The sequence below is a fragment of the Hibiscus syriacus genome, unplaced genomic scaffold (assembly GCF_006381635.1).
Source record: "Hibiscus syriacus cultivar Baekdansim isolate YM2019G1 unplaced genomic scaffold, ASM638163v2 tig00111402_pilon, whole genome shotgun sequence".
Lineage (NCBI taxonomy): Eukaryota > Viridiplantae > Streptophyta > Magnoliopsida > Malvales > Malvaceae > Hibiscus > Hibiscus syriacus.
In genome coordinates this window covers 5,063,138-5,082,196 of record NW_024063082.1, presented here as the reverse complement: position 1 = coordinate 5,082,196, position 19,059 = coordinate 5,063,138, and the positions used below count along the sequence as shown (strand labels likewise).

At 32.9% G+C, this 19,059-nt stretch overlaps 4 protein-coding genes and 1 pseudogene across 4 annotated transcripts; 3 read left to right on the top strand and 2 right to left on the bottom strand.

The window, feature by feature from the left end:
- Window positions 1-336: 336 nt before the first annotated feature.
- LOC120161430 lies at window positions 337-2,218 on the bottom strand. The gene is made up of 4 exons (XM_039171681.1): window positions 1,883-2,218; window positions 1,513-1,766; window positions 1,238-1,426; window positions 337-1,021 (listed from the first exon to the last, which is right to left on the bottom strand). Exons 1-4 carry the CDS (start codon window positions 2,216-2,218, stop codon window positions 337-339), a joined length of 1,464 nt encoding a protein of 487 aa, XP_039027612.1.
- Window positions 2,219-3,228: 1,010 nt separating this feature from the next.
- Window positions 3,229-4,288, bottom strand: LOC120161429. The gene is made up of 2 exons (XM_039171680.1): window positions 4,238-4,288; window positions 3,229-4,188 (listed from the first exon to the last, which is right to left on the bottom strand). Exons 1-2 carry the CDS (start codon window positions 4,286-4,288, stop codon window positions 3,229-3,231), a joined length of 1,011 nt encoding a protein of 336 aa, XP_039027611.1.
- A 7,212-nt stretch (window positions 4,289-11,500) lies between these two features.
- Window positions 11,501-12,564, top strand: LOC120161987 (annotated as a pseudogene).
- A 1,453-nt stretch (window positions 12,565-14,017) lies between these two features.
- Window positions 14,018-16,037, top strand: LOC120161564 (reactive Intermediate Deaminase A, chloroplastic-like). The gene is made up of 6 exons (XM_039171791.1): window positions 14,018-14,256; window positions 14,767-14,882; window positions 15,057-15,101; window positions 15,187-15,260; window positions 15,361-15,410; window positions 15,787-16,037. Exons 1-6 carry the CDS (start codon window positions 14,085-14,087, stop codon window positions 15,885-15,887), a joined length of 558 nt encoding a protein of 185 aa, XP_039027722.1. The 5' UTR covers window positions 14,018-14,084; the 3' UTR covers window positions 15,888-16,037.
- A 916-nt stretch (window positions 16,038-16,953) lies between these two features.
- On the top strand, window positions 16,954-19,059 carry LOC120161964 (embryogenesis-associated protein EMB8-like). Its single transcript, XM_039172165.1, has 8 exons — window positions 16,954-17,368; window positions 17,496-17,624; window positions 17,707-17,838; window positions 17,948-18,068; window positions 18,215-18,292; window positions 18,493-18,587; window positions 18,686-18,739; window positions 18,846-19,059. Exons 1-8 carry the CDS (start codon window positions 16,982-16,984, stop codon window positions 19,017-19,019), a joined length of 1,170 nt encoding a protein of 389 aa, XP_039028096.1. The 5' UTR covers window positions 16,954-16,981; the 3' UTR covers window positions 19,020-19,059.

Below are 19,059 nucleotides of genomic sequence, written 5' to 3'. Positions count from 1 at the left end.
AATAAGCTTTGATCCATGCTATCCATAAAGAGCTCTCATAAGCTAAGATGCTCTTAACAAGCATAAGACTGCATGTCTTATTCCAACCAATCAAACTTCGAAGTCCTAAGCCCCCCTCCGATTTCAGGGAACATATTTGAGTCCAACTGACTCTGGCACCTCTAGCCGAGGAATCATTTCCTTTCCAAAAGAAGCGCATGAACAACCGTTCAATATCCTGAATCACACCCTTGGGTAGTATAAGTTGTCTGCTCCAGTAATTAAAGATGCTAAACAAGACTGTCTTAATAAGCTGCAGCCTGCCCCAAAAGCTTAGTCTCGTACTCGACCACTTCCTCAACTTGTCCCTAATTTTCTCATAAGGGCAGAACAATCTGTCCTTGAGAGCTTGCGAGTTACTAAGGGCACCCCCAAATATCTGACAGGGAACTGATCGATTCGAAACCTAGTGGCCCTCTTAATCTGCTCCAAAACTCCATCATTAACCCCACAAGCATACATCTCCGTCTTTGAAGCATTGAGCATTAAACCAGACATCTCATAAAATTTATTCAAAACACTAACCACCCCCAACATTGAATCCAAAGATCCATAACAAAACATCAACAAATCATCAGCAAAACATAAATGGGTGAGGGAGATCCTTTTACATCTAGGGTGATATTTGAAAATACCACTCCTAGCTGCAGCATCTAATAATCTAGAAAGTACATTCATGACCAGTACAAATAGATAAGGAGACAAAGGGTCTCCTTGCCTAACACCCCTTACACCTTTGAAGTAACCCACTAGACTGTCATTCAAAGCTATTGAATAACTAGGTGTTGTCACACAGGTCTTAATCCAATCAGAAAAACGAGATGGCAAACCCACAGCTCCAAGAACATTGAGCAAGAATTCCCAGTTAATAGAATCAAATGCTTTCTTCAAGTCTATCTTAATTGCATACCTAGGAGAAAGGTTCTTCCTAGAATATCCTTTAACAATTTCTTGAGCAAGCAAATTGTTATCAGTAATACTCCTGCCCTTGACAAAAGCATATTGACTTGCAGAGATCATATCAGGAAAAAATTATCCAAGCCTAGTGACCAAGATTATGGTAATGGTCTTATAAACAATAGAGCAGCATGAAATAAGCCTAAACTCACTTACAATACAAGCATTCAGGGATTTTGGCACTAGGACTATTGTAGTTGCATTAAAAGCTGGCAAGAGGAAAGAAGTTTGAAAGAAATACCTCACAACACTAAGGAAGTGTTTTCTCACAATCTCCCAGGCAGACTTGAAAAACCAGGATGTATAATCATCTGGCCCTGGACTATTGTCTTTCCCCTGCATAAATAAGGCTTCATGGATTTCTTTGTCTGAAACCTCACCAATCAGAACTCTATCAGCTCCAGTAGGCAAAGAGTAACTCAAAAGATCCCTTAACCAGTCTTGTTGACAACCTTTAACCAAAGGATCAATTACACCAATGAGTTTTTTTTGTAAAACTCCAATAGAACAGCTGACATTCCATCGAAAGTCTCAAGAAACTGCCCATCATCATTCTTGATAACTCTTATAGTGTTGATTTTCTTGCGGGATTCAACTTTTTGATGAAAATATTTTGTGCTAAGATCCCCTTCCTGCAACCAATGAGCCTTAGTTTTCTGCCTGAAGAATTCCAACTCTGCTATCTCAAGTCCAACCAAGTCAGCCTGAATTTTCCTTTCCTCCTCAACGCCAAGGTGATCAGCATTAACAAGATTGGATAATTGAATATGCTATAGTTCATCTCTCTTAGCAACAACCCTAGAAGAAATATCAGAATAATGTCTTTTATTTAGATCCTTTAAAACTGGCTTCAACCTCTTCATTTTGCAAAATAAGACCTGCATACATTCCCTCTGGTGCAAGCTTGCCAGGAACTCATCACACTACTTAAATAGTCTTCACTATCAGTCCAGCAATTGAAAAACTTGAAAGGCTTTGGCATGTGAGCCCGAGTACCTTTCTGTGTCCAGATAATTCCAAGACAATGATCTGACACTCCTGGAGCTTTGTATTCCACAAATGACTCTGGAAATTCAAGTAACCACTGGGAATTAATCAAAATTCTGTCAAGTTTCCTGGCCAAGTATGCCCCCTCTTGTTTATTGGACCAAGTGAAGATAGGGCCCACAAAATGATGATCATGCACCTCCAAATCCTCAATGCATTCTTGAAACTCTTCCATATCTAGTGAAACATATGAGCTCAAGGCAAGAAAATATGAACTCTACTGGGCATTAGAAATTACATTGAAATCCCCACCTATGATCCAAGGGATTGAACCAATCTCACTCTCCAAGGATCTCAAATACTCCCAAAAGACTCTCCTCTGCTGGCTATTGTTTCTTCCATAAACTGCAGTTATCACTGGTCTATGGTCAGCCACATCCCCTATAATAGAGAAGGCATGATCACAACCACTAATTACAGAGAAAGACAGATTCATCTTCCATAGAATCCAAATTCTGCCCCCATCAGTAAACTCATAGTTTGCAGCACTATGCCAATTATTAGTAAGAACAGAAATCACCTTTGAAAAATTAGAGTTTCTAACTCTAGTCTCCATAAAACAAGCTACATCTACTCTTAAGTTCTCCAATCTTTTCATCACTTTTCCTTGCTTAAGGGCATTATTAATACCCCTCACATTCCAAAAGCAAAAAATCATAAAGCCAGATTAGGAGGACCACCATTCCCAATAACATTCTCAACCATATCTTTCTTCTTGGCTTTGATCTCGTTAAAAAGCAAAGTAACACCCAAAGCAGCTGCTCTAGGTTTCCTGTTGCCTTCAATTCCAACTTCTCCAGCGATTTGTTCTAACTTGCTAGTAGAACCAGAATTGTCTTTCTTCCTCCCTTTAGACTTCTTCTTTGGAATAGAGCCTTGTAGGGATGGAAGCTCACCACCAATCTGATCATGATCAGAATGTTGTAACTTCTTATCAGCCACAGTAGCCTCAGCTAGAGCCACAGCTTCCTGCGCCTGCACCATAGTACCATCACTAGCAAACTTCTGTAACTTCTTACCATTCACAACAACCTCAGCTGGAGCTACAACTTCCTGTGCCTGCACCATATCACCATCACTAGCAACCTTCTACATCTTCTTACCATTCACAACAACCTCAGTTGGAGCTACAACTTCCAAAGCCTCTTTACCAACCATTGCAACCTTAGCTGGAACTGTAGCTTTCTAAAGATTATCCTCAGAGCACTCTTGCAAAGCTTCCACAGTCACTTCTACAGCAGCACCACCTTGCAATCCCAAGCCCTTAGAACCTCCATCAATTACATGAATGTTCTCTGCATTAGGGCAACCAGAGGAAATAACATGATTCAAATCAAAACCCTCATTATCTACCAGATTCTTCTCCTTTTCATCAATTACAGAGGAGACAGAAACAACTTTCCTCCTCCAAATCTGAGTATTCCTGCTTTTTAAAAGATCATTTTGATTCTCAGTACATGTACTAGAAAAATGCCCAAAAATCTTGCAATGAGAACAGACCTTAGACAACCAAGGCACATACACCCGTATCTTCACAACAGACCCATCCTTTAATGCCACATGAATAACCTCAGGAATAACAGTATTAACCCCTATTTCCAAGCAAACCTTAGCATATTCAAGTCTCTGCTTGGATGATGTAATAGAGTCCATGTACAAAGGAAGACCCACAACACTCGCAATATAGCTTAGGCCATTCCTAGAGAAGAGTTCCAATGGTACATCATACAATTGTACCCAATTCGGAATGTTCCTAAGGTTAAGATTAAGTTTCTGCAAGTTTGGATCCCACTTCCTCAACAACAATAGCTTATTTTGAATGTGACAAGGCCCGTTATCAAGCACCCAATCCCTAACTGATGCATTAAAAAAGGAGAAAACATAGAGACTAGGGCCAGCCAGACTTACCTTGACTGTCGAAGACTCCCCCCAAAGAATTTCAACTAATCTCTGCATCGAGCCAAAATTATGAGCCACACCAATGAATTGTCCAACCACCGCGTGACTCCACTCAGCTATTCCCTCATCTATCACAGCGGGAGGAGGCTTAACAGTGAAAACCCCCTCCAAGATCTCAGACGGGAAGTAGGTTAAGGATTGGTCCGCAACACCCCCAAAACAACTTCCTCTAATCCAAATTCGAAGCTGTAGTATCCATAAAAATCACAAAAACGAACAAGAATGGTCTAGAAACACAAGAGAAATGATGAAAATCAGCAACGACGAAGCACTCTGATGAACCCATTAGTCCTGCTAACGTGCGCCCATAGAGAATTCATAGAAACCGTTTTTAAGATAAAATTGATATTTTTTGCCATTTGAATTTGGTTATGCTATGTTATTTTATTTTAGGATGATGTTGTTAGCTCGACGAGTATGGATAATCACGGTTAATGATGGGCACAATTAAATTAATTTATAAAACGTTAAATTATAAACTATTAAACGTATAATTATAAATTAGTTAAAAATCTAAATGTAATTTAATTAAAATACAATATTTATAAAATATTAGTTCTTAGGGTAAATTATATCATTGACCACCTAACTATTTACCCCTTTTACTTTAACCACCGATTTTTTAATTTTATTAATCGGGTCACTTAACTATTTAAATCTTGTCAATCAAGTCACCTGCCGTAAAACATTAACGGAGGAGATGACGTGACAGTTAATAAAATTTGTATAATTATACATTTGGTCCTTATTACTTTCACATTCTATTAATTTGATCCTAACTTTTATTTAATTCAATAAATTTAATCTTCAATCTGGTTGTGACATGTGTCACTATGTGATTGGATGTTTTTTAATATTTTTTATTTAATAAATTTTTCATCTAATCAAGTGGTTTCACGTGTCACCAATTGAATGAATGGAAAGTAAATTAAATCAACAACCGCTGCTGGTGGGTTTTGAACTTGGGACGCAAGCCGAAAAATTAAGTGCCCTACTCACTAAGTTGAACCACTAAATTTGTTTAAAATACAAAACATAATTTATATAATTTATAATATAGTTAATGGTAATAAATGACCTTATAAGGTCTCAAACATGAAATCATTGAGTAGTATGAAAATATAAAATATATATAAACAAATATTATAATTGATTAATAAATGAATATGTTTTATTTATATTTTAAATCACATTTAATGCAAACACTAAAATAAAAGTGAATTTAATATGTTATAATTGAATTGTATAATTTTACATATTTTAAATTAATAAATTGTCTTCATTATTCTAATTTTATTGAACTGAAATGTATCATATCTTATATTTTAAAATATTATTACTTTAATAAAAAATATTATAACGTTGATCAGATTCTAATCTTATTTAACAACTCTATTAAAATATACTAATTCAATAAAATCAAGTTTCCCCTAAAATTTTCTTCAAATATATAATGAATAGATAATGAAATATAAAATTCTTACTCTAACCGGGATATAAACAAATCAATGCATAAGTTAAAATTCTTATTGTGATAAGTCTTCAACTATTAGGAAAATTCTAAGTCAGTGAAACTCTTCGTTACATTTAAATTATAATTTATTAACATTATTTTTATTTTTATTTTTTCATTAAAATGATTTAAAATATAAATAACATACATTCACATATTAATAAGTTATAATATTTGTGTATATGTATCATATTATCGTATTATTCAATTATTCCATATTGAAGTTCTTATTAGGTCATTTTCCCTTTTTTTATTATCATTAACTATATATATTATATCATGATATGTTTGCCATTTGAATGATGTAACCCAGTGGTTGGGGTGTTTATTTACTCTGCTCACGTGTTGGGTTCAAACCCCACTAGTAGTGGTAATTGATCTAATTTATTTTCTATTCATTCAATTGATGACACATGGTATCATTTGATTAGATGAAAAATTTATTAAATTAAATAAAAATATGAAGAAAAAAACATTCAATCACATAGTGACATACGCCACCATTTGTTTTATAAATATTGTATTTTAATTAAATTATATTTAGATTTTAACTAATTTATAATTATACGTTTAATATTTTATAATTTAATATTTTATAAATTAATTTAATGTTATTCATCGTTAACAGTGTTCATCCACACTCGACGAGTATTGTAGATCTTTTATTTTATTTTATTATTTGATTAGGTATGGATTAATAATAATGAATACGTGGAATTTATGAGCAGTTTCGATAATAAAATGTTGTACTTTTTAAAGAAATTTCATGTTCGAAATGTACTATGTATGTACGCTAGTTTAGATGTGTTATGTATGTAATGATCTAATTTAAGGGTTTTGGGTTATGTGCGGTTTCAGGCATTACAACAAAAATTAGATAGGACATTCAAACAGTTAATTTAGTCAATCATTAAACTAAATTATCTAAAACTAAATAAACCTATTTTTTTTAACCATTAAGTGAACTAACTTTTTTTTTTCTTAATATATATATATATACACACACAGTTTAACTAAATTAAATCAATTCGGTCAGTTAGTTCAGTTTTTTAATAAAACAATAAATATCTCTAATGATAAGTCCTTTAAACAAAGTCGGATGTTCGAATGATAACATTGAGAATAAAGCACAATGAATTAAAAAATAATCTTATAACAAATCTTTATAATATTCTATTCAAATAAATTAATAAATAATCAAAATATGTAAAACAAAAATTATTTAAATAAATATTTTAGTTCAAATTTTGAATGATGCATTTCGCCAATTTGGTCCACATGCTTACTTGCAAATTGGTTTAGATTTGTACTCAATTTGATTTGCAAAATGTTTTATTTTGTTTATTTTAAATGTAGTATAATCATGTGTATATATAAAGGAAATTATTCTCATGTTTACTAGAACGTCGATTTAGCATTTGTATTAAGCTCTCGGTTCTTTTTTCGAATAAATTTCTTCATTTATATTCAAGAAACAACAAACACGCTGCTAAAAAAAACAAGAACAATTACATCAACAAAACTTAAGGAAGTTGAATTCCCCAAGCTATATAAATTGCTTGTTTAACAACATCACACCTAATTTACAATATAGCCTGCACATATAGCAACACCTCGAAATTGTCTATGGTTTATCTCCTCCCATATGTAGTATATGTATGCACACCAAACCACCTTCAAGATGTATACAATAAGTTATTTGCCCTTGGAGAGAGCAATAGCCCAGTCTAACTCATCATCCTATCTCCCCACAGTTTCACAAAACCATACACAGTTTAAGGACAGCTTTCCAAACCTCCCTTGAGAAGGAACACTCAAAGAAGATATGGTTCCGTTTGCCCCACCCCACCACAATTCCTGCAGCCACCATCCATATTTATCTCCATTTTAAACAGCCGATCAGCAGTAGACAACATGTCAAACATTGCCATCCAAGCAATGAGCCAGTGCTTAGGGACATTCATAGAAAATCATAACAAATTCTGCATCACAATCTTTTCCTTGTTATCTTTAATCTCATCCCACAGCCACCTTGTCGAAATCTTTGTCCAGTCAGTAACACAATCAAATAGAGGTTTAGGGACTGTTTGTTTACTTTAGAATGATTAAGCGCTGAATGATTCAAATGTTGAATGATTCAGATGCTCTGTATGAATTAGCTCTGAATGTGACATGTTGTTTGATAATGGCTCTGAATCATTCAGAATGTACTTCTGTGTTGAATCAGTCAGCACTGAATCATTCAGAGGTGCGAAACAAACGCTCTGAATGCTGAACGGTTCAACATTCAACGCTGAATGATTCCATTAAGAGGCAAACAAACAGCCCCTTAGCCTCATCTCTCAATTTCAAAATTTTCCTCAAACTCCAACTAAAATAAGACTTATAATCCAAGCAACTCATAAAGACCCTTCATCAGTAAGAATGTTCCTCATCAACATCAACACACAAGCTTTGTTCCAACATTTCATATTTTTAACTTCCAAGCCATCCTCAAACTTAGAGGTGCAAGTACTCTAATCAATTCGAGTTTTGTTCATCCTAATGTGTCTATAAATTAAATCTCATAAAGCATCAAACTATAATTTAAATTGATTATGTTTGAGTTATTATGTAATTTTCTTATTTTTTTTTTGAAATAATTGCATTAATTAAAAAATTGTATGATTTGATAAATTTAATTTAGATAAGATTTATTTTCTATTTAAAATATTATATATTTTTATTTATTTTTTCGTATGATTGATATATCTATATCAAGTTTTTTTGAAAATTCTTTTGTGATTATGTCGTTGTAGAATATCTTTAGATATGGAGTTTCATATGCCCTATACCTCTTGAGAAGTTGTAATTTTTTTATATAATCTTGATAGATCTACATGATATTTTAGAGTCAAAATTATAAATTAATTAATTAATTGAGTATATTAGATCCATCGGTCTAGAAATAATCATAATTTAAATTTAACAATAACACTAATAATCATGATTAAAAGAAGAATCTAAAACCACTTCCTACTTCATTCTCTTATTCCCCTTGTGGAGACTGAAAATTTAAATTATGACTAACCATACCTACTTCACTCTCTGCCACAATTAGGAGGGGTAAACAACAATTATCATAATTTAAATATTATCATTAATATTTTTTTCTATAAAATTATAATTAAATTACAACATTTTTAAAAAATCAAATATATAATATTCATCAAATATAACATACATTTTCAATCACCTTCTCATCGAATATAAACTATAAAAATATTTGTATGACATCAATATTATTTAGGATAAATTATATGTTTAGTATTTTAATTATAATTTTGTTTTGTTCTAATCACTTGATTATTATTTTTAAAAACTCATATTTAATATTAAATTTTAGTTTTATTTTGATCACCCATCATTAAAAATAAACAAACTACTGATGTGACATTTAAAGAAAATTCAATGATGATGTGATATTATCATATTCTGATACATCAACATCATCGTTAAATTTTTAACGATATATAAACAAAATAAAACCAAAACGTAATGTTATATATAATTTTGAAATAAAAGATACTTGAATGATCAAAATAGAATAGTTGGATATTAAACATAAATACGGAATTAGGATTAAACATTAAGAATGATTAAAAAATTTTTACAATGAAAAAACAAGGTCAATGAAATATTTAAATATAAAATTTAGAAAACACAAAGATTTTATTTAACTAATATTTAAATACAGTGATGGTGAGTTTTTGAAAATTTGATTTTTCTTTGGTTAATTGGACATTAAATTCTTTTGAGTTAATTTTACATAAAATCGTTGTTCTAATGCTTATTTGATATTTTAATCGTAGTTAGATATAATATTAAATATTAATCTTTTATTATTATTATAATGTTATTTATAATCAAAATCGATATGTTATTTTTAAAATTTTAATAAAAAAATAAAAATGTACTTAATTTTTAATAAATAATTATGAACTTATTCAAGTAACTGATGTTATATAATACACATCCTGTTTTTTTTTTTCTATTTAAGGATATAATGCATACACATCCTGGTGAATATCAATAAAAGCACCCAAAAATATCAAAGGGGGCATGAATCAATGAAGGCCATAACAGTTAGCTGAAGTCAATTGAAATTTCACCAATTGCCTCTATACATACTCTATAAGCTTTATCACATGTTTTTTTCCTTGAATAATTTCTATTTAAAAATAGATTTTTTTAATGAGTATTGAATTCATCACTTAAGAAAAAGGGAAAGTATAATCGAAAACTTATTGATTTAGTATATTTCTTTTTTTATTTTCCTTTCAGACTCAACATAATTATATGACATAAAATAATGTATATAATTATACAATTATATTAAAATATAAGGTAAATTACATGTTTAATATCTAAATTATCGTTTTTGTTTCATTTTAGTACTTAAACTTTATTTTCTTAAAATCATATTTAACGTCTAGTTTATTTACAAAATGATGGGTTTATATTTTCTTAAAATCATTGTAAAAGTTTTAAAAGTATGCCAGGTCAGTAATTATGTTATTTTTTAACAACGGATACTAAATTGAAATATAAACTAAACGTTAGACATACTTTTGAAGAAAAAAATTAGATACTAAAACAGAACAAAAGTAATAATTTATATATTAAACGAGTAATTTATCCTCAAATATATGTTACGAAATAGTACAGTTATTAACTATTTGCTGATAAGTGCTTGAGGGTTCTTCCTCTAATATTTTGTTAGATTTAAATTTATTAAAAAAAATTCAAACATAAATACGTGACAAATATATACAAATTATCTGATATTAATATTATGATATATGTGTTCTATTTAGAGTTTAAAAATTAACATTTAAATATTAAGATTTAAAATGTATCGTGTACACCGTCTGTATAAAAAATTTTAATCTAAAAATTATAGATTTTTGCAATATGTATATACAAATTTATTCTAAAAATTATGGGTTTCTTTCTTGGACATACATTTCAAAATAGGATAAATTACGAATGATTCTCTAAATATAAGGTGTTGCTTTATTGAGTCAATAAACTATTAAAAATTACATAATGATCATATGACTATAGAGTGTTTTTTTGTTGAGTCATGATTATTAAAAGTTACAAACTAAATGGTCAATCAATTATTCATATGTTCCAAACACATCATTTTCTATTAAAAAATTGACGGCCATCTGAGCTGGACGTTAACCAATTGATTGAGATATGATAAAATTTGATTTCAGAACCGCTTGAGTTGATTTCGTAAACCGACTCTCCATTTAAATTATGTCGTTGAGCCATTGCTTGAAAGCAATGGCGATTTCAATAGACGTCGTTAAAGTATTGTTTTATCATATTCTAGGCAATAGATTAACGTCAAGTTTAGACAACCTTCAATTTTTGAACGAAAAAAGACGAGATTCGAATATATGAATAATCGTATGACTATTTTATAACTTTAAATAATTGGTGGACTTAACAAAACATCACCCTATAGTCAATAGATAATTTTATAATTTTTAATAATCAAAAGACTCAACAATACAACTACATTTCTTCAAAATAATGGGTTATGATTTGTTGCTGTTTAACTAAATATTGTCCTGATTGAAAGCAACTTTAGACATCAAATGCCTGATTGAACCTTTCTAAGAACCTTTCTAATTTGTCTTCACAAATCATGAAATTTGATAGGAACACTTATAATTATGAATACAACTGGTTTTAGATTTCTAAAATTATGGACACAATCCACTTCTTATAATCATTACAAATACAAATTAATTTAAGAATTTAATGAGAATCAAAAACGGGTTGCTAATTCATACGCATGCATTAAATGCCACGCCGGCTATAAATGCTTTGTGTTTGCACCGCAAAACTTCCCCCACCAGTCCATCCTCACTCGTTAAATACCCACTTCTTTCATTTCCAACTCTATGCAACTTTTCACTGTTTAGATGTTTTCTTGCGATGTTAAAGGACTGGCTTCCAGGAATATTAGAGGTAGCATTTAGATGTGGAGAAGCTGTTTCTTTCTGGGTTTTTGCTGAAATGAGAGTTCTTGGGATTGGCTTCTTGTTTAAGTTGTTGAACAGATCAATCTTAGCTACTTTTATCTGCATTTTTGCTTTTGATATTTTGGTTTCTTTTGTGTTTTCTGCTTTTTGCTGCAGATTCTATCATATAAACTCTTATATTATGTTTTTCTGATTCGAGTATGCGTCGAATACGAATGTTCAATAAAAAATGAAGAGTTGGAGTACTATTAGCTTTCTTCTTTCATTTTTTTTGTAGGAGGGGCAATAGTGGGGACTGTAGTAGGAGCAATGAAAGGGCAAAAACAGAAACTGGATTCTTCTGGGGAGCTGGAATTGGAGTTGTCACTGGTGCAATCACAACCGTTCAACTGCTGGAATCATTGGGTGATGGGGAACCGTTCAACTGCTTAGTTGATTTTCTCTTTTATAGGTAGCCTTATTAGTTAGCTTAGTAAATGGGAAGGTTTTCATTAAATGGTTAAGCCCAGCAGTGCTAAAAGCTTATCAATGGCAGGTAAGGAATTTTCTCCATAACCAAACACGATTACTGTTATGTTTTAAGCAACGTTGAAGCTGATGAAAAACTTGCAGATGAATTCACTTGAATCCACGTACAGAGAAATCTCAGACATATATGATGTAAATGGAGGAAAGGGGTTATCCAGAAGTTACATTCAAAAGCTTCCGATGCATGAATTTGGTTCCAAGGCGGAATCTTCTTGTTCAATTTGTATACAGGTAAGGATTCGGTTGATAGCTTCGAAATTTGAATATCGATATCTATAATTTTATTTAAAAGAGTTATAGGGCTGTTAGATGAGGTTTTGTGTGTGTATAGGAACTAAAGGATGGAGAAATGGCAAGAAATCTTCCGAGATGTGGGCACATCTTTCACTTGAAATGCATAGATAAGATGAATTGTTAAGCAGGCAAGGAACTTGTCCCATGTGTAGACAGCATGTTCTTACTGATGACGATGAATTGTAAATAATATCAAATTTTGATTCACCAAAAATTAAGGGTTTTCATTTTTAGTTGTATTGCCGGTCTATTGTTTGAGAGGGGAATTAATGGGCAAAAATCCTCAGATAATGCATTGAAAAAAAATATTTCTTCAAATATTGCTGTTGAAAAATTATTTATTGAAATGAGGTTATTACTATAGTAATATGCTTGGTTGCCAGGTGGTACAAACGATCTATGTAGAGGTCGCCATGCAAGCACATGTCGCCATGCAAGCCATGTGAATCCGGGAATTAGCGCTTAAAACAAAGGAGTTGGAGTTGGGGAAAGTTTGCACCACCTAGCGACCAAGCAGTGACACCACCCAACTCGGAGTGTTTACATTTGTGATGTATTTAAAGTTTAAATAATAATCATAATTTTTATATCGAATTGTGTACAATTGGAAGCTTGCATTCTTCAAATTGTAAAGGAGAGCTGAGTATTAATGTAGTTATACATATAATTATTTTTTTTAATTTAAAGAGGGGGAGACGCATGGTGGTCTATGCGACACCACCATGCATTTGCCAAGAGTTCAATACGCTACCAAGTGTCGCCAGGACTGCAATGCAACATCGCCAAGGGTCGCCAGGACTGCAATACGACATTACCATGTACTGTAGCAATCACTTCATTTCGTGAAATAATCTCTCTATAGCATTACCCGACAAAATATATTTTCTCATTACATTATTTTAAAAATTCAGCCGGAATTAATGATGCATATGACGCAAAAAAGTTTTTTTTTTAAATGATGTTGTGTGCATATATATTTATATATATATGGTAGACTACATAGATAGTCATTTAATTATGAGAAATTTTTATTTTAACTATTGATTTTTATATTTTGTTAATTATATCATTTAACTATTTAAATGATATTAACTTATTATTGATGAAAGGGATAAAGATGACGTGATTATTTTAATAGAGGAGAGGACGTTACAGTTAATAATTAATATAAAGAATGGTTGAGATGATGCTTAAACCTAAGTATTTGAGGGGAGAAAGGAGATGCTAAGACCACTAGCCTAAGTGTAATGTTTGGTTTAATTATTATAATATTATATAAATGTCTTAAATATCTTATTTATATAAGAATCTCTATTAAATGTTAACGATGAGTGATTCGATTAACAACACTTAAATAATTAAAAGATATGATTGATAAAATTAAAATATCAATGTTCAAAATAGAATCTATACATAATTAGATTATCTTGGGTGAATTTACCCTTATGTTTAATCTAACCCAAATAGTTTATTACCACTAATTTAATCTTACCCAAAACAAAATTATCAAATTTACAACCATCAACTATGGGCTGAACATAAGCATCTTAGGCTTCACCAAGCGAAGGGCAATCTAGTCTACGTACAGAAACAAACAAGCCCCAGTCATTTTGATTTTAACTTTCTTTTCAGCTCAGTTCACAAGAGCACAAGACCAAGTGAAGACAAAGAACCAGAGAACGAGAGAGAGAGAGAGAGAGGGTGAAATGGCTTGGTGTGGTTTTAGGTCAATTCATGTTCCTACCATCGATGTGGGACTTCTACGCACTCGCTCTCCATTAACCGCCGTCGGAGGAGTCGTTGTTGGCTCTTCCTTATGGCGATCCTCCTCAAGAAACGGCTCTCCTTTTGCTTGCTTAAGCCTCTCCACTTCTCCTGGTAAAAAACAAACCATCAGTAAAATAATGGGTTCTTTTACTGTTTGATTTTGATTTGATGGATTGCTTTTGAAAATGGGCTAGCTAGTTTGGTTTTGCATTTTAGTTTTAATCGATTCGTAAAAAGTGTTGGTTTCAATCAAGTGGACATGAAGCGGGAAAGAACAGGGTTGTGACTTGTGAAACATCTGGCCTTGGGTTTATAGTGGTTAATTGATAGTTTGTCAGTTAGTCGTTTTTGTAAGAGAAATTTGGGGAATTTATATTTGATTTCGTTGCAATTGTACTAAATTGTGTTTGGAAGTCTTTGGAAAATAGCCTATAATGATTGCTAAGGGTTTGCTAATGCTATGATTCGAATATATACAAATGGGCATGTCCTTAAAGGGTTGTTTCGTTGGACCAAATGTGAGTGTGGATATGAGCATGTTTGTGTTAGGAAAAGTAAACAGTCGGGCAATATGGGTTTATTAGATGCACCTAAGGATTGTGATTATGTTTTTGATTGTAGGGATTAAGGAGGCTGTGGTGACTGGAAATGCTCCTGCAGCATTGGGACCATATTCTCAGGCCATCAAGGCCAATAATCTTCTATTTATCTCTGGTGTTCTCGGTCTTATTCCAGAGGTTTGTGGCATGTTCATTAAATGTTCTTCACATGTTAAGCTTGCATTCCTAGTCTATTTTACTTGGACTCGTAGTAAATGTGCCGAATATGTATATAGAGTTCAGGTGAGATAGATCCTAGGTTTCGATTATATACACAATGTACTTATCATGTGTATTGGTTTTCTATTCTAGACTGGAAAGTTCATCTCAGACAGTGTAGAAGATCAATCCGAGCAGGTATCTTACTTTTACGTGAACTAATGTTTCATAATTTTATAGCTGAATGCATGCTAGTGACTGAATTTTCTTTGTGATTCTATAGGTACTAAAAAATATGGGTGAAATACTGAAAGCTGGTGGTGCTGACTATTCCTCGGTGGTTAAGACAACAATTATGTACGATTTTCGCTTCCGTTTTTGTTTGTTATATGTTGAGAAGATTTGATAATAAAATATCAATAAGATCTTATTTGGTTCTTGGGCTTCCTTTGTGCAGGCTAGCTGACTTGAAAGACTTCAAGAAAGTAAATGAGATCTATGCAAAATGTGAGTACAAAAGTTAAAATCCGTTTTTCGTTCAAAATTATATGGTTTCGCCAGTTTATCTTAAACCTTGTATTCATATACAAAATTTATAAATGAAAACTAGTTCATCATTATATAACTTGGTATTTGAATGAGTTAATAAAGTGCAGTTTGGGTTTTGCAATCAAACGGCTTGTTTTAGGCCACACATTAATCTGAGCATTGCATCGAAATTAATTTCAAAAGTTATATGTGCACAGTGTGCTTATTCATCAATGAACCTCTTGCAGAAAGTTGTGACCTATCAAAATCATCGACTAGAATTTTCATGCCAACACAACAACATCGTAGAAACTAGAAATTTTAATTCTGTCCCTGAAACTGGTTTGTGTTGCAGACTTCCCTTCACCTGCACCGGCTCGTTCGACATATCAGGTAGCAGCATTGCCATTGGATGCCAAGATTGAAATCGAATGCATTGCGACACTGAAGGATTGATGACAGGGAGTTTGAAGGTATTAAGACAGGAAACTAAGCTCTGATTTGCAGTTATAGCTAGAAAAAGGCAACTGTCGCATAGCAGAGGTACAATGGGCAAAAACTTTGATTATGATATTTGAACTTAATAATGTTTGAGACAAGAATATACAAGTTGTCATGAATTTGTGTCCGGTTCATGGTTAAGCAGAGCTTTGAATCGTTTATTCGAGTTCAAGTTCAATTTTGTATTTGATATATCGACGTGTTCTTTTTAATAAAAAAAATATAAATAATGTTATGAATTCTTTGGATTTTATTCGATTTGAACATGATACATGCCAAAATATAAAAGAATGTGCTGCCTGCTTAAATATGATCAACGTGATACATGTATCATGCATACCTTACTCATGTTTATATTTCACCAATTATCACTATATATAATATACTTTCTTAAAAATCTTATTTCTATTGAAAATGACAAGCTTAATAGAATAGCAAAAAAATCCAAATATCATTATTTATTTATTTATTTTTGTAAAAATAAGCGCTAATATTATCCACAAAACTGAGTAATAAGTAATGGAATATGAAAACTTTTATAATTTAGGAAAGGTAATTAGCCAATCTTAATTATGAAAATTTGTTTTACTTGCCTGAAATCCATTCCTCCTGATTTACTTCCCAAATCTAAAATAACATTACTATTCTCTTTTCACGTATTTTAATTAATAGAGTTGATTCTTAATATATTTAGAATTGAAACCTAATTCACATTATTATTGGCGAATTGATTCAATAAAATAATAATATGTATATCATTTATATATTTTATAATTCTTAGAATTTTTTTCAGTTATGATATTAATATAAATTATTTTGATAAAAAATTATTTTCTTAAAAAAACCCAAGTTATCGTTTCCAAATTCCATGTTGGACATGCAAAAAAAAAACGTGACGAAACGGTCCCTGAATAATGTTATGTGTTCCCAGTTCCCAAAAAAGTTATCTGTTCCGACTTCTCATGTAGCAAAATCATCAGACAAAATCTGCGGATCTAAGAACTGCCGCAACTTCAAAATCTATAGAAGAAATCTAGGCTAACTGCATAATGGCGAGCTCACCCTTGTCTCTGATCTCCAAACCACCATCAATCACCCTTCTCCACCACCAACGTCCACCGCTACCCACCGTCCGTGTCAGTGCCGCAACCTCCACAACAATGCCAAACCACCACCCTTCACTCGAAATCACAGGTGGAGGAGCTAAGCGTTTCCTCCCTGCTCTCAATACCCGCCACCATCCTTACAAGCCTTTTCCCATCATTGGTTGGAACCGCCATCTCGAGACCATATTCGCCGCCTTCTTCCGTACCGTTCCCGACGTTAAGTACCGCCGTGAGTGCCTCCGAACCAAAGACAACGGCACCATAGCCTTGGATTGGGTCTGTGGCGACCACAGCACCTTGCCTCCCGACTCTCCGATCCTCATTTTACTGGTTTGTTTTACATATATCTCGAATCTGTATTACCTGTTCTAAATACCGTTTTGTTTGATTTGTTGAAAGGAGGGAAAAGCAGTGAATTTCAATGGTTTAATTTCCTACCCCATTCTTTGGTTGGTGGGAAGGGCTAACAGGAGGGAGTCAGGATTCATACGTGAAGCAGATGTTGGTGAAAGCTAAGAGCAAAGGCTGGAGGGTTGTGGTGTTCAATAGCAGGGGGTGTGCAAATAGCCCTGTTACTACTCCTCAGGTACTGTACTAACATAATTTATTTTTTTACGGATTTAAATTAAGGTCACGGACGTATGTTTAATTTTATCCCTGATTTGCAGCTCCAAACAGATTCATTCACGGCAGATACTTGTCATGTTGTAGATCATGTTTCCTCCATGTTCCCGGAAGCAAGTATTTACGGTGTCGATTGGTCTCTTGGAGGGAACATCCTTGTTAACTACTTGGGAAGGGTAAGGGAATTTCCTTATTATGTCTGAACATATATCCGACGTATATAATGAAGAGTCTGAATAATATAGTACGTTTAGTATATAAGTTTCTTAATTTTCTGGATTGCAGGAGTACCATAGATGTTCTCTTTCTGGTGCTGTATCACTATGCAATCCTTTCAATTTAGTTATTGCAGATGAAAATCTCCGAAAGGGCTTCAACAATATTTATGACAGAGAACTTAGGGGAGGTCTTTCTGCAACTTTTTCGAAGCAATTATCCATGAAATTCCTCTCACTGATTGTGTTAATTGCATTAAAATTTGAAGATGTCCTTTTTGAGTACAATATAACCTGAAATTATTCTGCAATGGTAGACATGTTTCCCTGTTTGAAGATGTACATGATGAATATAATGTCCAAGCGGGTCTGAATCCTTGTACAGTACATGAATACGATGAAGCAATAACACGAGGTATATTTTTCCAGACATCAAATCTGTGTTACTCGAACTCGGAATAGGCTATGTGTTTGATATTATGGTTGAAGGATTATCACTTCAATGAAAATGAAGAATCATTGTAACATAGCATTTCCTTGCTGTTCAAGCAATGTTTGTTTGATGACAGACTTAAAAAATTAACTACTAGAGTTACTATCTTCAACACCTTGCAGTATCATTGGGTTACAAATCAGTGGATGACTATTACTCAAATTCTTGTAGTTGTCATGTTGTTCAACATGTTAGGATTCCTTTGCTTTGCATCCAGGTAATTTTATGAGCAGTTCATAGCATTTCCTTGCTGTTCAAACATTGTTTTACCATCTGTTTTCCTTCAAAACTGGGTTCATTTATGGTGGTTTGCAGGCTGCAAATGATCCGATAGCTCCCATCGAGGCAACTCCTTACGAAGATATCAAGGTAAGTTTGGGTCATCTTGTGAGCCATATCCTACCATTTACTTAATGTTTTAATCGGCAAAGATGATAATGTTTCTCCATCCATGTGTGGTTTTTTATGTTTCAAGGAAAATCCGAACAGCATGCTGATAGTAACACCCCAGGGTGGCCATTTAGGATGGGTTGCCGGTGATGAGGCACCCTTTGGAGCTCCTTGGACAGATAATGTGGTGATGGATTTTCTCGAACATCTGCGGAACGGAGCATCAAACAACAACGCGTCGAAGCCCGAAGCATTTTGAGCCATGGATATACAAAGGTCTGCAAGAGGATTCAGAGGGC

Bases quoted from the DNA above. Each gene is read 5' to 3' on its own strand.
- LOC120161430 (XM_039171681.1), bottom strand. From the start codon at position 2,218: ATGGAAGAGTTTCAAGAATGCATTGAGGATTTGGAGGTGCATGATCAT. The intron at 1,427-1,512 runs GTCAGCTGTTCT...AGACTGGTTAAG, and splicing joins CTTGAGACTTTCGATGGAAT to GGATCTTTTGAGTTACTCTT. The intron at 1,022-1,237 runs GTATTTCTTTCA...TGTCAAGGGCAG, and splicing joins CACTTCCTTAGTGTTGTGAG to GAGTATTACTGATAACAATT.
- LOC120161429 (XM_039171680.1), bottom strand. From the start codon at position 4,288: ATGGGTTCATCAGAGTGCTTCGTCGTTGCTGATTTTCATCATTTCTCT. The intron at 4,189-4,237 runs GTTTCTAGACCA...TGGATACTACAG, and splicing joins ATTTTCATCATTTCTCTTGT to CTTCGAATTTGGATTAGAGG.
- LOC120161564 (XM_039171791.1), top strand. From the start codon at position 14,085: ATGGCTTGGTGTGGTTTTAGGTCAATTCATGTTCCTACCATCGATGTG. The intron at 15,261-15,360 runs GTACGATTTTCG...TCCTTTGTGCAG, and splicing joins GTGGTTAAGACAACAATTAT to GCTAGCTGACTTGAAAGACT. The intron at 15,411-15,786 runs GTGAGTACAAAA...TTTGTGTTGCAG, and splicing joins AAATGAGATCTATGCAAAAT to ACTTCCCTTCACCTGCACCG.
- LOC120161964 (XM_039172165.1), top strand. From the start codon at position 16,982: ATGGCGAGCTCACCCTTGTCTCTGATCTCCAAACCACCATCAATCACC. The intron at 17,369-17,495 runs GTTTGTTTTACA...TTTGGTTGGTGG, and splicing joins CTCCGATCCTCATTTTACTG to GAAGGGCTAACAGGAGGGAG. The intron at 18,740-18,845 runs GTAAGTTTGGGT...TTATGTTTCAAG, and splicing joins CTCCTTACGAAGATATCAAG to GAAAATCCGAACAGCATGCT.